The sequence below is a fragment of the Bactrocera latifrons genome, unplaced genomic scaffold (genome assembly GCF_001853355.1).
Source record: "Bactrocera latifrons isolate USDA-ARS-PBARC rearing strain unplaced genomic scaffold, ASM185335v1 scaffold_114, whole genome shotgun sequence".
Classification (NCBI taxonomy): Eukaryota; Metazoa; Arthropoda; class Insecta; order Diptera; family Tephritidae; genus Bactrocera; species Bactrocera latifrons.
Genome location: NW_017534564.1, coordinates 544,943 through 559,746, shown reverse-complemented (window position 1 = coordinate 559,746; position 14,804 = coordinate 544,943). Strand labels below are relative to the sequence as shown.

The window sequence follows — 14,804 nt, the reverse complement described above, 5'->3', positions numbered from 1 at the left end:
GTTGGCCACACTGTCGGATGATGAGAGTAATTGAATCCGCTTCTAGAGTGTATTGCTCCGTACTGGATTATAATTATTATGTATGAATATAGGTCATGATCATAGCCAGTCAGAATTTTGATTTTTGACAAAATGATAGATTCACAAGAAAATTAATATTATTTACAAAAATTTACACTTTAAAATATTGGGTAGTCAATAGAAGTCGTGGCAGTCGTAGTATATAGTGTTGGGAAGGTGAGATTAAAAAAAAAAAAAAAAAAAAAAAAAAAAAAAAAAAAAAAAAAAAAAAAAAATCAGGGAAGTTGAAAAAAAGTTACAACTGTTCAAAAACGATTTAAAACAATGAATATGAATTCCCTATATTCAGAAATTTTCATTTAAAAAAGGAAAGAATGCCACGCAAGTCACAAATAAAGGTTGTGGAATAGGTTCACTCTTTTCTTATCTGGAAATTTCGATGTGAAAGACGCACTCGCTCTGGTCAACCCATTATTGAACAAGAAAAACCGTTAACGTCGACTGTACAGTAGGCATATACCCTTCACAGGTGCATTTCTTTCAGTAACTATTTGTTCAGTTTGTATGGAAGAACTGTGCCAACTTTTGTGAAGATACATTGTCAAATGTGAAGTTTGTATGAAAGTTGTATGGCTAAATCGACTCAGCTCAACATACTGATCATACTGATCATTGATCACTTTATAGGGTCACCAACGCTTTCTTTTGAGTGTTACAATCTTCATGAATGGATCATGGCCCAATCGTAGTGAAGCTCAACAAATGGTCGCAAAGCTAGGATTGACGCCTCGATGTTATGCTGTGCGTTTGGACAGCACAGGACTGGAAAGGAATCATCATCGAACGACTGATTATACATTTTACTATCAACAACTGTTGAGAACGAAACACGCAATCGTAAAAAAACGGCCAGAACTAATCAACAGAAAGGGCTTGTCTTCCATCAGGACAACAATGGACCACACACATGTTTGATGACTCGGCAAAAACTAGGAGAGCTGAGCTGGGAAGTTTTGATGCATCCACCATATAGCTTTCATGTTGCACCATAAGACTACCAATTTTTTCGGACAATGAAAGAACTCCCTTAATGGAGTAAAGTTGGATTCAAGAAAGCCTGTGATAATTACTTCTCGCAGCTTTCCGCCGAGAAACCAGAAAAGTTTTACACTGATGGAATTATGCTCTAGCGGAAAAATAGCAAAATGGTACATATTTGGTTCTTTAAAGTTCATTATAAATATAAAAAATAGGCTGAAGTATGTATGTACATACATATATGTTTCTAGAAATAATAACTACAGAATTAGCACAAAGCAGACAGCTTTTCTCTTATTTTTCTATCACAAGGTAGTACTTTAAAGTAGTACTGATCATCTATAGATAACAGATAAAAATACGACCTAATGAAAGAATTTTTTTGTTATAGAAGATAGACAATTATAGACAATAGACAAAAGCACACATGGCTCTCTAGTATATTAGTGCTTTCTCCGAGTGCTGACAAGAATCGGTCCTGTATATACAAAACAAATGATTTTCATTTGTATAAACATTGTATATATTTATATTTATTATGTACATATATATATACATATCCACATACTCGTTACATTCATATACATATGTTTCACATGGCATAAAGTGATTCCAAAATAACAAAAAAGTTTATAATATCTTTCGTTCACATTCACCACAAACAATAATTTTAGTTTACGTTTACGTATACGTACATAGTTATACATAATGTTTAAAATTGCAAAATTCCTTTTGTAAAATGTAAACTTTTCAATATGAATATAATATTTTGAATTGTTGTGAGCGCCTTATGTTTTGGCGGCATATTCATTCCTTTGGTGCACCCGGTGTTACTATCCGCAGTGTTGTATCTAGCAAATTTTTATTACCCTTCAAACCAAAATAAATTAAATTAAATAAATATATATTGAAAGATATTTACTTTATTCGGTGTTTAACATTCGTCCTCAATTTATATAGATAAACTTTTAACTTTGTTATTAAAGACAAATAATTTACCAACTAGTAATTTTCTCACCGACTTTTGTTACAGACTAAACTGCTATACCGACGAATGGTTCCTACACAATTCGCATGCAACAGCAACTCTTGACCATTCATTTCGCTTGAACATTCATTCATCGTCCAATAAAGCGGCGAATAGCAGACAAAAACGCCGAGCAATTAGTTCATTTTTCACGATCCTTTCTGAATTTACTTTGTTTCTCACCTAAAAGAAGTAGCAAGGGTTGTGTTTTTAGCTGTTGCGAAAAAAATACGCACAAAAGGCAAACAATACAAAGTGTTGTGATTTAAAATATAATATAAAGGTAAGTTCAAGTCTTTTGAAGCTCAATTAAAAATGTGCAACAAGTCGCTAAGTGGAACAAGAAAACTATATACATTTTATTGTGGTGATTCATCCGGTTTTGCGTGACGACTTGGCTACTAGCACAGTTCTTTTGTGAGAGCTAGAGCACTTAATTATGATTTGTTTTATTATTTGCCATTCGCTTTGTTCCAGCAATTGACGCACAAAGTTCGGAAGAACAACAAAATTTGAAAAATGGAGAACCCAAATGAATTTCCGGCACCATCTGGATCAACAACTGAGTAAGAATGCAGATTTATTTATTTTATTGTGTGATAATTCATTAAAGTTATAATCATTACATGTCAGTGTGTTATCAGTCCGCCAGACCTTAGTGCTACTATTGCAATTAGCACATATTCGCCATCTTGGCCAGTGCAATAGAATTGGTAACGTACATATGTTTCCACCTACATTAAATACATATGTACTCGTATTTTCCTAACGTTTGGTTATCTCTAATACGTGGGTTGGTTTATTGCTGCAGACAATTTACGTACAAACATTAAACTACGTGGATTGAAATAACGTTTTATTAAAATTCCATTAGTGACCAGAGTGCAGAAATAGAATTAGTTAATATTATATATGTGTACGTACATTAATATATATATGACCGTTTGTGGCTTAACTTCTTCACTGTTGCCGGTATGACCTCAATGGCCTTAAAAAGTTAGCTGACATTTGTATTACAATTGATATGACTACATTCCAAATACAATAAGGGCAAGTGGGGGAAATACTTCACAGCTGGTGGTGCATGCAATCATTAGTTGCTTAAAAAAAATTTGTATCGTGTACTTGTCAGCCTATTAGCTGCGTACATAAAATGAATACTTAATAGTTCTTGTAAAGAACTTAGTCTAGCCAACTGTATGTGTTGTCTGTGTGTGTTGTACAATGTTTATACAGGGTGTTTTATAGGTGGGTTAGCTGTTGTCTGACACGCTTCTCGCCAAAAATTTCTATATACGAAATGAAATGGACACCCTGTTATATTTTGTAATCTAACCCGTATAAAATTGTATAGTTTTCCTGTTTTACCCCCGCCTCCGAACTCTGCCAGTCCCAGCAATAATAATCAAGGGCAGAAGCGACTTCAACAAACCCAAGCCAAGGTCGAAGAGGTGGTCGGTATTATGCGCGTGAATGTGGAAAAGGTTCTGGAGCGCGATCAGAAGCTATCGGAACTGGGTGAGCGTGCTGATGCGCTGGAAGCCGGTGCCTCGCAATTCGAACAACAAGCTGGCAAGTTGAAACGCAAACAATGGTGGGCCAACATGAAAATGATGATAATTATGGGTGTGATCGGTGTGGTTCTCTTAATTATCATAATCGGTAAGTACGGTTCTAGCAATGTAATGGAAAGTAATTAAATGTACAGTCATATCAATTTCTTTCACTGTGTCAATTATAAATTATGATAAATGGCTTCTGACATTTGGACTGAGGTGCAATTTAATAAGGTTTCAGAGTATATTAATCGATATTATTGGTTAAAGTTTTTGGAAACATTTTCCTTTTTAAATAATTAATTACATTAAGGTAATTCACACTACATTGTATGTTTAACTAGTATTATTCTAACACGTTTTTTTTTTTCTCCAAATTTTTGGTTTATTTTGTGGGAAATTTTTTTGCATTTTTTATATATTTTTTTAATTCTTTTAAATTTTTAATTTAATTTTATTTCATTTTGTTATGTTTTTTTATTATTGTTTTTGCAATTGACTAAAAGGTTTCAGGGTATATTTATCAATATATTATATATGTATATGTTAATGATTTAAGTTTTTAAAATGCTTTCTTTTTCAAGTAATTAAATAAGTTAATGGGGTCCACATAAAACAAATCTAACAAATTTATTTTATATTTTTATAATACTTTATTTTAATTATTTTGTGTAACAGTTTTTATTTACGTATTTTTTTTATAGTGTTTTTTTAACTATTAGTATTAATTTTTCCTTTTTTGGTTTTGAGATACTTTTTCATGTTATTGTATAAAATTACGTCGTGATTAATAATACTAAATTATTTTATGTTCTAAATAAATATTATGTTGACTGTATTTTTCATTTCAATCTTTCAAATTTACAACTAACATGTTCGCAAGTATGAAATCGTTAATAACTTGTTTTCTCAACGGGTTCTTTTGACCTTAACTTATCAGCTAATCGCCGTTATCACTTTACAATTCTCCTTTATTTTCGCATTTTTTTTTGGTGACATTTTCTTTTGGTTTCGGTTTTTATATGAGAAACAAAATTTTTATGTTGAATTCAAAATTATACCAAGCTGTTTTCGCCACTTTTTTACTTCTTTATTTTCAGTTATGCTCTTTTATTAACCGGTACCAATTAGCAGTTGAAGATCAACATTTTAAATATATATATGTATGTTCTCTATAAGTGTGTGTTTTTGTCTATACATGTATGTGTCCAGTGTTTTCAGTTTCTTTAATTAAGCATTTTTGAATTAAAAAGCGGTAAATAGTTGTTTAAGTAGGAAAAGTAAAAGTTTGCACCGACGCAATACGTCTGAAAGCCATTTTATTTAAAGTGTAAGTAAACCATTTCGAATAATGTTTCGATTCTAAGAAAATTATATTTTCGCTTTTGTTACAAAATATTAATTAAATTTTCTTCTCTCTACCGTTTACAGTATCCTTCCTGCCATCTGGCAGTAGCAGCTCTGATTCACATAACCAAATTCAAAACACGGCATCACCTTAAAAAGCTCAGACCGTAGTGGCCTTATGATGATTCCTTGTTGTTTTGATTGAAAGCATTGTACGTGGTTTTTAAAAAATGCACAAAATGCCAGCGCACAATCAATATGCATTGGATCGTTTCTTTAATATACAGTTCTAACTGAATGTCTTTAAACAGTATACAAAAAAAAAAAAACAAAAAAAAAATATATACATATATATATATATATACATAAATCATTATACATATATACAAGTAATATACAAAATGTTTGCCTTACATATACAACGGATATCTGAATGAAATTGTAATTGGAAATGGAAAACATAACAAAGCAAAGTATTTGTTTAATTTTGTGTTTGTTTAACTGTTTTTGTAATATAAAAACGTTTTTCGTACTCTTAATTGTTAACAAAAAAAAGCCGAAATCCATTTGACATTTTTACATATACAATATTAAAATGATTTGTAAAACTATATTGCTGTTATATGCATATACAGAGTACACATACATATATAAAATTATATACATGTATATTTACTTAAACAGAAAATAGTTTAGTGTTGATTTTAGCGTTTTCGAAGTATTTACATAATATACATACATATTCTAACGGTATATGAGAGGAAACAAACAACTATTTACAAAATGTAAACTATACACATACAAAAAATAAATTAAGCAACATTTTGGAAAACATTAAACGCGTTTATTACTCAATAGTAAATGGCATGACAAAATACAATATGTAAAAAATATATATACGCACATACTTATATACTTGAGGAACATACATATTTATTTATGGAACAGCTGTTGTTTGACTTTTGTGCAAATTTTAACGTAATTTTCTTGTATACAATTGCAAGAAGAAAAAAATGAAGTGAACGTAAAGATAATCATTAACTGGAAGCTGGATCGGTGAACTTTATACACTATTTCTTTTCCTTTTTTGTACTTGGCTATTGGTGTTGGCGTTTCATTGCTTCATCGAGTTCCTCAAAGAGTAAGACGCTCATCGAAAAGAGCGTCATGTAATTGATGTAGAACAACGTGCCATACATATGTGGACCATATGTGTCCATCCAAATGAACTCGGCACTGCTTATGGCCTTCGCGCACATTAAGATGTACTGCAAAGAGTTTTTATAAAAAATTGTTATGAAATATTAAAGTCGAATAATGTGTAACCGTTAATTTTTGTTTATTTGTTGTAATGTTGTCACTTGTGTCTCTGTGTTTTTATCACCTAAGTTTAATACCGTTATATTGTATCTTTGTGTCTTAAATCATAAATTAGTGAAAAACAGATTGTAAGGGCGAATGTTTGTGTGTGAAAGAAAAAATTAAAATAATTATGATAAGTAGTGTAAAAAATTGCATTCACGCAATTTCTAAAATTATGAAGCGTAACCAATCAACAGTGAACAGAATTTTAACATTTTGCGTGAGAGATAGGAAAAAGGAACAGGCCGTAAAAGAATGCCCACAGAGTAAGAAAACAGAAGATTGGAAAGAATTGCGTTGCAGGATTGGTTCAAAATTGGAACCGAATTAAGTATGGAATGTATGGCCAATAACTTGCCAATAATGAGTGCTTCCACTGTTAGAAGTCGGCTGCTAGAGGATGATATAGCTTTTCATAAACCGGCAAAAAAAACCGCTATTAAGACTGAAAATGCGAAAAAACGTTTGGAGTGGACAAAATTGCACMGTAAATGGGCTGTGGAAGATTAGAGAAACATGATGTTTTCGGCAGAAAGCAAATTATACTTTCCAGCCTCAAGGTCAGTAGTATGTGAAGCATTGAAGTGGAGAACGGTATGCGGATAATTGCACGTACGAACTGTGGAGCACAGTCCATCGGTAATGTTTTGGGAGTGTTTTTCTTTTTACGGGACTGGAGAACTAGAGCTGGTTGACGGAATAGTGAAAAATTTTGGGGAACAGTTTGGTGCCCTCAATGGAAACCCCATTTTCCACATTTCTTAATTTTTGAACGATTTTCTAGAACAGTTCCGATTTAAATCTTATAGCAAATCTTTGAAGAATACTAAAGCAAGAGATTTCGAAAAGGAATTCAAAAACTACATACGAAATGTCTTGGTTTGGTATGGTGGAATATCGCTCGAAACCTCGTCGAGTTAAAGCAGTAATAAAAGAAAAAGTTGGATAAAGAAAATATTGAAAGTTGCTGTTAAGTAAACTTTTGAAAAAAAAAGGATTTTATTTACAAATATTTTTTTATAAGAAAAGAGCGGGTTATACTATATACTTAAAAAAACCTAAAAAACTCATTATATTTAAAAATATAGGATCATATTATGAAAAAATCCTGATGAATAAACACTGTTACTTATTTAATGAAAGACAAATATAAATATATGCAAAAATAGGGAAGCGTTAACTTCATAAATTATAGTGATGCAATTTCTATGATCGTGGCAGTACACATATACATATGTATGAATAGCGCCACTAGCTAAGTTGATTTGGCCATATCCGTCTGTCTGCGTATACACGAACTAGTCCCTCAGTTTTTGATATATTGCAAATCTTCATTTCTCCTCAAGAAGCTGCTCATTTGTCGGAACCGTCGATATCAGGACTATTTCTTAAGGCAATACTAAAATATATTATTATAATATTTTCTAAATCGAACGTTAGCATGGATTATTTCCTAAGGCAACGCTATAATATTTTAAGAATTTTATTTAGATGAAACGTCAGCATACAGACGTTATACAAACTGAACGATCGAAATCCAGTTCTTTCATGGAAAGCTTTTTATTTGTGAAGGGAATTTCAGCTTCGGTTAAATTTATAATTTTTTTTCTTGCAATCGACGCCTAAAGTTTCAGTTTTTGCATCAAATATTAAGATCCAACGTAAAAAACGTCTTTGCTTTCAACCTCAATCGTACCTAAATCATGATTATTTGTTCATGTAAAGAACTTGGAATTTGTAATATGTAGCATTAAACAAGCATAATATATTATATGCAAATTAAGATAAATAATTTATACAATATCTAATGGTCGGTCGCATTCATGCAAGTGCCTTATAAACTCTGCGTTCCTCATACGACATGGTGTACTGTATGAATGTTCAGTACGTTTGCTTAACTATAATGTGTATGTGTGTTTGTGTATGCGCGTGTGTTCTAAAATACTTACAAGCGACATGAAAAATGTCATTGTTAATGTCATAACCACATCGAAGTAAGGACTTTTCAGTGAAATTCCAACTATAATACCCATTGAGGCGACTAAAAAACAACGACAAGTCCAAGCGAATATAAATGCCGGCTTATATACATAATAATCCTGTAGGAGTCAAAAATTATTGTTGCTACTGTTTCATTGTCCTGCTTTCAAAGTGAGTACTTACTTTTTTCGCATGAGCGATCAGTATGCCTGCTACTATGACAACTGTTGATATGAAGCCCGAACACGACAATTGCGTCAATTTATACGATGACAATGGCATTGCTACTGGGACGCTGGAAAGTTCGAGCTTTGGAAAATTTAAAGTTAGAGGGTATACTTTAAAATGGGCATATTCATATGTATGTATGTATGTAAGCATATTTTTATTTGTAAAGCGATTGGTGTAGCATACTTTCGGGCATTTAATGAACGTACCATTATTACTGTATAGCAATAAAATACCGCCATATGTCGACCCTTCGTTATGTCGTCATAAAAGAATACCAACGTGATCAGCATTGTGAAGCTCAACACGAATGGCAGCAGTGAGAGACAGTAGTGTGCTTTCACATAATTGGTAATTGCGTCGCTGCAACAAAAGCAAAAACGTAAACAAAGCGCGGAAAATCAAAGCGTAATCATAGTAACGGTCCCATTCACTACGCAAACACAACAAAAACATACATACATTTTATATATTAATATCCACTGACTGATGCTCACAACCAAGTAGCCAAGCGCGTGCAGATGCACCTCAACGATGAAGTCTGTGTGTATTTTACGCACGGCGAGTACAGCCTCCGGCGTGTCGTCCTGCCACAGTGGAACTTTACCAAAGAATTGAATTTCCTCTTCTTCTTCGACTTTCACCACTGGTAATTTGTATTTCCTTGGCGCTTCAGCCGGAATGTCATCCAGTTGCTGTCTGTTAAAAGCGGCGGCTTCAATCGCTACTGCGGCCGCCGCCGCGATGGTTGGCTGTGCGCCGATTACTTTTACCAACGGCATTACACTTTAGATTTCCCAAATCTTTATTATTTATATACAAAGCGAATTGTAAAAGCAAACGCTTTTACACTTTGTTGACGTTCGATGTCAATGCTCTTCTTGATGTAATAAAATTTGAATTTGTTTTGGTTTTTTATTGATTTTTTAATTTTTTGATTTTGTCTTTTTTTTTTTTTGTGTTTTAGTGTGGCCATACATACATATGTATATATGTATATTTTTAATAATTTACAAAAGATAAAAAAAAAATGTTCCCCGTGTATATACTCATAATATTACATGCCTATTGGCGCAGCGACGATAGTGACCGAGAGAGAGGCGCAGGTCGGGAACGACTCCTCTCGGTTCAGGAGTCCTCAAGGCGCCGCATTGCACAGCAAAATATCTTGCAGATGCTATTCTTCAACTACTAATGGATCAAGGGTCCTTAACTTATATTCTCACCGAACCTCACTTTCTTCTCTCGTGGATCTTCTAATGGTCGAATACGAACGTTCCTTGGGCCTGAGAAAAATTCACTTTCTCTACGTACGAAGGAATACGCGGCTACATGGACTCTTTTTGTAGACTCTTAAAGATGAGACTTTCTATATTTATTTTTGAGATACTGATTAATAAAGATAAATTTCGAGATTCCCTCCTTTTTTAAAGAAAATGCACAGAAACTCCAAATATAATGGGGCAATGTTGTTTATCATTTATTTTTTGAAGATTATCTCATTTCGAGTGGTGACTGGCGAATCATGATGTTTCCAAGGCCCGACTCATGATGTTTCCAAGGCCCGAATCGAAGCGGGATTTTCCGAATGGACTTTAGACTTTACATATCCCCATAAGAAAAAGTCTAACGGCGTGATATCACACGATCATGTTGGACAATCAACCGGCTCAAAACGTGAAATTATCTGCTCAGTAAAGTGTTCTCTCAATAAATTGTGTGGGCAGTGGTGCCTTCTTCTTGAAACCAAATGTCGTCGAAATTCCGAGCTTCCATTTCAGGCATCAAATAGTCGGCTATCATGGCGCGATAACGGTCACCGTTGACGGTTACGTTACGGCTTCAGTTCGTGCACCTGCTGCATTTTGTACGCTTTCACTCAAAAATATCGACGTAAAATGCGCCAAATCTATTCATACGTCAGTCAGATTTGCTGCGAATGGCGCCAAACCGACTCACCACGGCTTTCGTGTACACTCTCAGCTACGACTACTATATTTTCCTCACTGCGTGCTGGACGTGGTCTATTCGGTGAAATGTTGTCCAATAAGAATGCTAGATCTCAAGATAGATGATGATGTTGCAAATAGTATGCTAAGTATGTCGATTATGTTGGCCATAAGTTGACCGAAGTGCCTAAAACACATTCTTTATAGAACGTGAATTTTCGTGGTAAAGTTGAACGATTGGTAAACGTTGTTCCGGCGTAGGTCTTTCCATGACGAAATGCCAAACGATTCTGAACAAAAGTAACATGCCAGCAAAGATGTTGGAAAAGGTACCTCAACTTGGAACACCCGTTTTGAAAAGTATGTTTTTTACGGAATTAGCAGTCATTATACACACAATTACTTATATAGTGAAAGACAACCAACCAACTTTTAGTAATGAAAGTGACAACTTGATACTATACATACCCTTAATTTTGAGAGTTGATAACCGGTCCAATAAAGTTGGGGGAGATGGTCCTGATCTTCAGTAAATATTCGGGAAACCTTCTCCGTTTATTAATTACAAATAAATATTGTGAATTCTCCCACTTTATTTTATTTAATCAGTGCTTCTTTTACGTTTTTGATTATTGAAGTATTCCAAACAAAATATATGTTTACGTTTTGTGTGGAAGAAGAAATATTCATTGTTTTGAAAATTACAAGTTTTTTAGTGTAAATAGAAAACGGAGAAAATAAATTCAAACAAAATTACGAAACGTTAAAAATAGTCAATATTTAGTAATATTTTACTAAATTCGTTTACCAAATTAGGGTGTGTAGTTCGTGTGCCAAATGGCAGAATGGCGGACGATGATAGCAGAGCACCGCGTATGTACCAGTATCGACAAGACCGCACTCGATTCGCTTGCATCGCCTACAGTTTAACAGTGATCTTCTTTTGTATCTCAATCGTGCAATGGATCTTAATGATAACGCTGTGAGTGCTTATTTCCCTATGACTTTCTCATTGACCTCTCAACCTCTTTCTCATTTGTTCGCGTTTTAGTGATGGCTTACGCAACTTTATCATGGACTTTTCTTATATCTCAATAATTGCGCTGCTTATCGGCATGTTGTTGGTGACGTCCTTCGTATTCTTTGAAAATCTGCGCTTTGCGAAGCCCATCAATTGGGTGATAACAATTATAATAGTATGTATATAACGGTGTACTTTGCATTAATTAAAATCAATTTTTTTTGCAGGTATTCATGACAACTTGGGGCATTTCACGTGCTATCGTTGAACCAACTCTGGCGCTCTTCGGCATAACCTTGCTGTTCGTGTCCATTTTGGGCATTGTCTTCATAATCATCGGTGTACACATTCGTGTAAGTGGCGCGTTACTTTTTGAGATTATTTTTATATATATTTACATTTATGAGAGGTGTAGGTGATAACCTTTGCATAGGCACGAAGTTCATTCTGCAATTCGAAGAGCCGAAGTCATGTTACATTTACTTTCAGTGACAGAACAATTCATTAGTTCATGATTTTAAATTTCACAGTTCGCTTCTTTTATGATGATCATGACGGTAATGTTTATAACGGCATAATTTTAAGCTATGGTCTTATATGAGGAGTCAAAACAGAAGTACACGAAATTCCTATTGGCTCTGGATAGAAGAGACTGTAGGAAACTGATGGGAATACTAACTGGTGACTGTCTGGTGGCGAAACTCGCCCGCAGGATGTAGCTGACACATCGAGAAGATTGCAGGAAATGTCTAGACCAGGGCATCTGGCATATCATGGATCATCTCTTATGCACTTATCCCGCATTGGTTAGACTGCGCTGTAAATATCTGGGGGGGGAGGTATCGGGCATCCTAAAGGATGACTACTCCTCTTGGGCCTAACAACTGAACTCCATCTGGTATCGCAAAGGACCAAAACTAGTCTAAGCGTGGCTTAGATCTTTATCTGGTTCATCAGATAATTTTACATAACCTAATCTTATATGGGGAGTCGGTGTCCGGCTCTCCCTTTCCTTCCAGTTTGCGTCAGATATATTCATATTCGACAAAATTGCTGTTCTTGTCAAAAAAATCATTACTTCCTGATATCTTCAACGAAGATAGGGCTTTGTTTACAATCGCTTTGAAAATTTGACAGTTCGTTTCGTCGAGAGTCGCTATACTGTCTCTATCATTGCGGGAATACCCAAATTTAAACCATTAATCCCCTATTTGAAAGTTTTCTTTAAGATTTCGTCAAAAACACTTTTTCAAAGTAAAAAAAAAAAAAAACAAAAAAAAAATTATCTATATTACATGGCTCCTGTCTTATCGCTTTCAGCACGATTTAACACTGGACGTTGTGATACTGTTTGTGGCAGCTGTAATATTTTTTATCACCTCGGTATTCTTCGTAATGCTGCAGCTTTTGGCGGGTCTTAAAATAGCGTTCTTCATTTATTCGACGATCATAATAATAACGGTGCTGATGGTCAGTTTCATATACTTTTTTTCTTGATATAACATACAATTATTATAACTATTTCTTTGGTCACTTGCAGTTCCTCATGTACCATGCACAGACCATAAATGGTTACCGTTACGCGGAAATGCGTCTAAATGACTATCTACTGGCTGCACTCATACTCTACCACGATCTAACAATACTACTGATCATGTCGTTCTTACTGATTGCTAAAATATATGAGCTGGCAGGCGGCCGGGGTCTATCGCTCTACGGTGATTCTTGGTGGGTGTCAGAACCGGCAATGTGTTAGAAATAGTATACAAATTTCTAATGAAAAATTTTCTTATTTTTCAAAATCAGCTGTGGTAACTATACTGGCGCGTCGAACAGATCGCTTTCTGACGACTTCTCGCTATATAACAGCGGTAGCGACAATGTGGCGCCGATTTATCTGTAAATTGCGAATTTCGTCGGGAGTTTTTAAAATATTGCGTTAACTACTTTGTTTAGTAAACGTTTAGTATACAATATCATAATTGTAAATGCATGTTGTAAGTGTGTGGTGAATAAAAGATCCTTGAACGATTTTTCATTTAAACAGTGTTGGGTAACACTGGAACATTTATTTTCGTTTCATTTAGTTTAAATTTTGTAATTAGACAGACATTGTATTATAATTTAAGTAACTCCTTTTAAAAACACAGTTGAGCTTAATTTTTTTCAATATTTGCAATGTTGCAAACTGTTACAAATTTGTAATTAGCACAGAGAATACTTTAATATGTTCAGAACATAACTTTATTATTATTATTATTTTTTTTTTTTTTGAATTTATTTTATAATTTGCCTTTTAAATCTTTAAGCATTAATGAAATATTTTATTAAGCACTCTGCTCATCTTCTGCTTAAGCTTCCTTTAACTATGTACCTGTAAGCTTAACTACCGAGTTTTCCATCCACAACTCCATTTTCATTACATTTTTGGTTTTTGTTTTTAATTTATAAGCTTATGTGCTCATATGTGAATATATGTATGTATATATAACTTTTACGATCTACGATACTGCCAAGCGCACAAATGTATGCAGCATGCAGACTATTATGTATTTTTAGATGGATTGGTACATATACATATATTTTTTTTATATTATTTTTTGACATATATAATTATTTTTTATAATCAAAGGAATCATAAACATGATTAATACATATAATATATATTTTACCTAAATTCTAAACTTATTCTCAGTAATCGCATTTGGCTAAGTTGTTGGTTGCCAGAAAAATTGTTCATTATAAGTCAGTGATTTTAATAAATGTTAATAACTTTTGGGGGGACACACCCCTACGATAGAGTAAGATATATTTGATATATATATTGATATATTGGTTATATTTGGTTATATTTTGGGTTATAATATATGGCATCTTCAACAAGATGGTAGCATATTTGGTTATAGTAAAATATAGTAAATGAGCAAGCTTGCATTTTCTGCCTTCAGTAGTAAGTCCTAGACACATATATTTCATCAGAACCATTCTTTATATATTTTTGTATTCAATTTGGTTTTTTTTTTTTTCAATTTCCTCAACATATTAATGTATTTTTGGAGTGTGTAAGAATTTTTTATATAATAAAGCAGATTTATAACGCTTGAATATATATGTATATGTAAGTACATAGTTAATAGTTAGATAAGTTTATATATATATTTTTTTTTTGGATTTTTGCTACGTTTTTGGTAGAATTTTATGCACTATTTATTGCTAGCACAGCAGAAGAATGCTACTTTTTAGGAAATAATTTTTTTTTTATTAATTTTAATTTT

The 14,804-nt window shown here is 33.5% G+C and overlaps 3 protein-coding genes across 5 annotated transcripts; 2 read left to right on the top strand and 1 right to left on the bottom strand.

Moving 5' to 3' along the window:
* Nucleotides 1–2,161: 2,161 nt before the first annotated feature.
* On the top strand, nt 2,162–5,329 carry LOC108976011 (synaptobrevin). Of its 3 annotated transcripts, XR_001993916.1 has the most exons (5): nt 2,162–2,369; nt 2,564–2,652; nt 3,441–3,748; nt 4,743–4,972; nt 5,074–5,329. XR_001993916.1 is itself a non-coding variant. In XM_018944899.1 (4 exons), the coding sequence occupies exons 2-4, from the start codon at nt 2,606–2,608 to the stop codon at nt 5,142–5,144; spliced, it is 426 nt and encodes a 141-aa protein (XP_018800444.1). In that variant the 5' UTR covers nt 2,165–2,369; nt 2,564–2,605; the 3' UTR covers nt 5,145–5,329. The 3 variants fall into 3 exon arrangements, 2 of the variants coding, with proteins under 2 accessions (XP_018800444.1, XP_018800452.1); XM_018944899.1 differs by lacking the exon at nt 4,743–4,972 and having other exon boundaries at nt 2,165–2,369; XM_018944907.1 differs by lacking the exon at nt 4,743–4,972 and having other exon boundaries at nt 2,166–2,369; nt 3,477–3,748.
* A 267-nt stretch (nt 5,330–5,596) lies between these two features.
* LOC108976006 lies at nt 5,597–9,411 on the bottom strand. Its single transcript, XM_018944885.1, has 5 exons — nt 9,022–9,411; nt 8,769–8,922; nt 8,515–8,640; nt 8,301–8,450; nt 5,597–6,257 (listed from the first exon to the last, which is right to left on the bottom strand). The coding sequence occupies exons 1-5, from the start codon at nt 9,339–9,341 to the stop codon at nt 6,087–6,089; spliced, it is 921 nt and encodes a 306-aa protein (XP_018800430.1). The 5' UTR covers nt 9,342–9,411; the 3' UTR covers nt 5,597–6,086.
* A 1,831-nt stretch (nt 9,412–11,242) lies between these two features.
* On the top strand, nt 11,243–13,594 carry LOC108975489. The gene is made up of 6 exons (XM_018943996.1): nt 11,243–11,490; nt 11,560–11,704; nt 11,757–11,882; nt 12,850–12,999; nt 13,070–13,257; nt 13,336–13,594. The coding sequence occupies exons 1-6, from the start codon at nt 11,354–11,356 to the stop codon at nt 13,430–13,432; spliced, it is 843 nt and encodes a 280-aa protein (XP_018799541.1). The 5' UTR covers nt 11,243–11,353; the 3' UTR covers nt 13,433–13,594.
* Nucleotides 13,595–14,804: the final 1,210 nt, after the last annotated feature.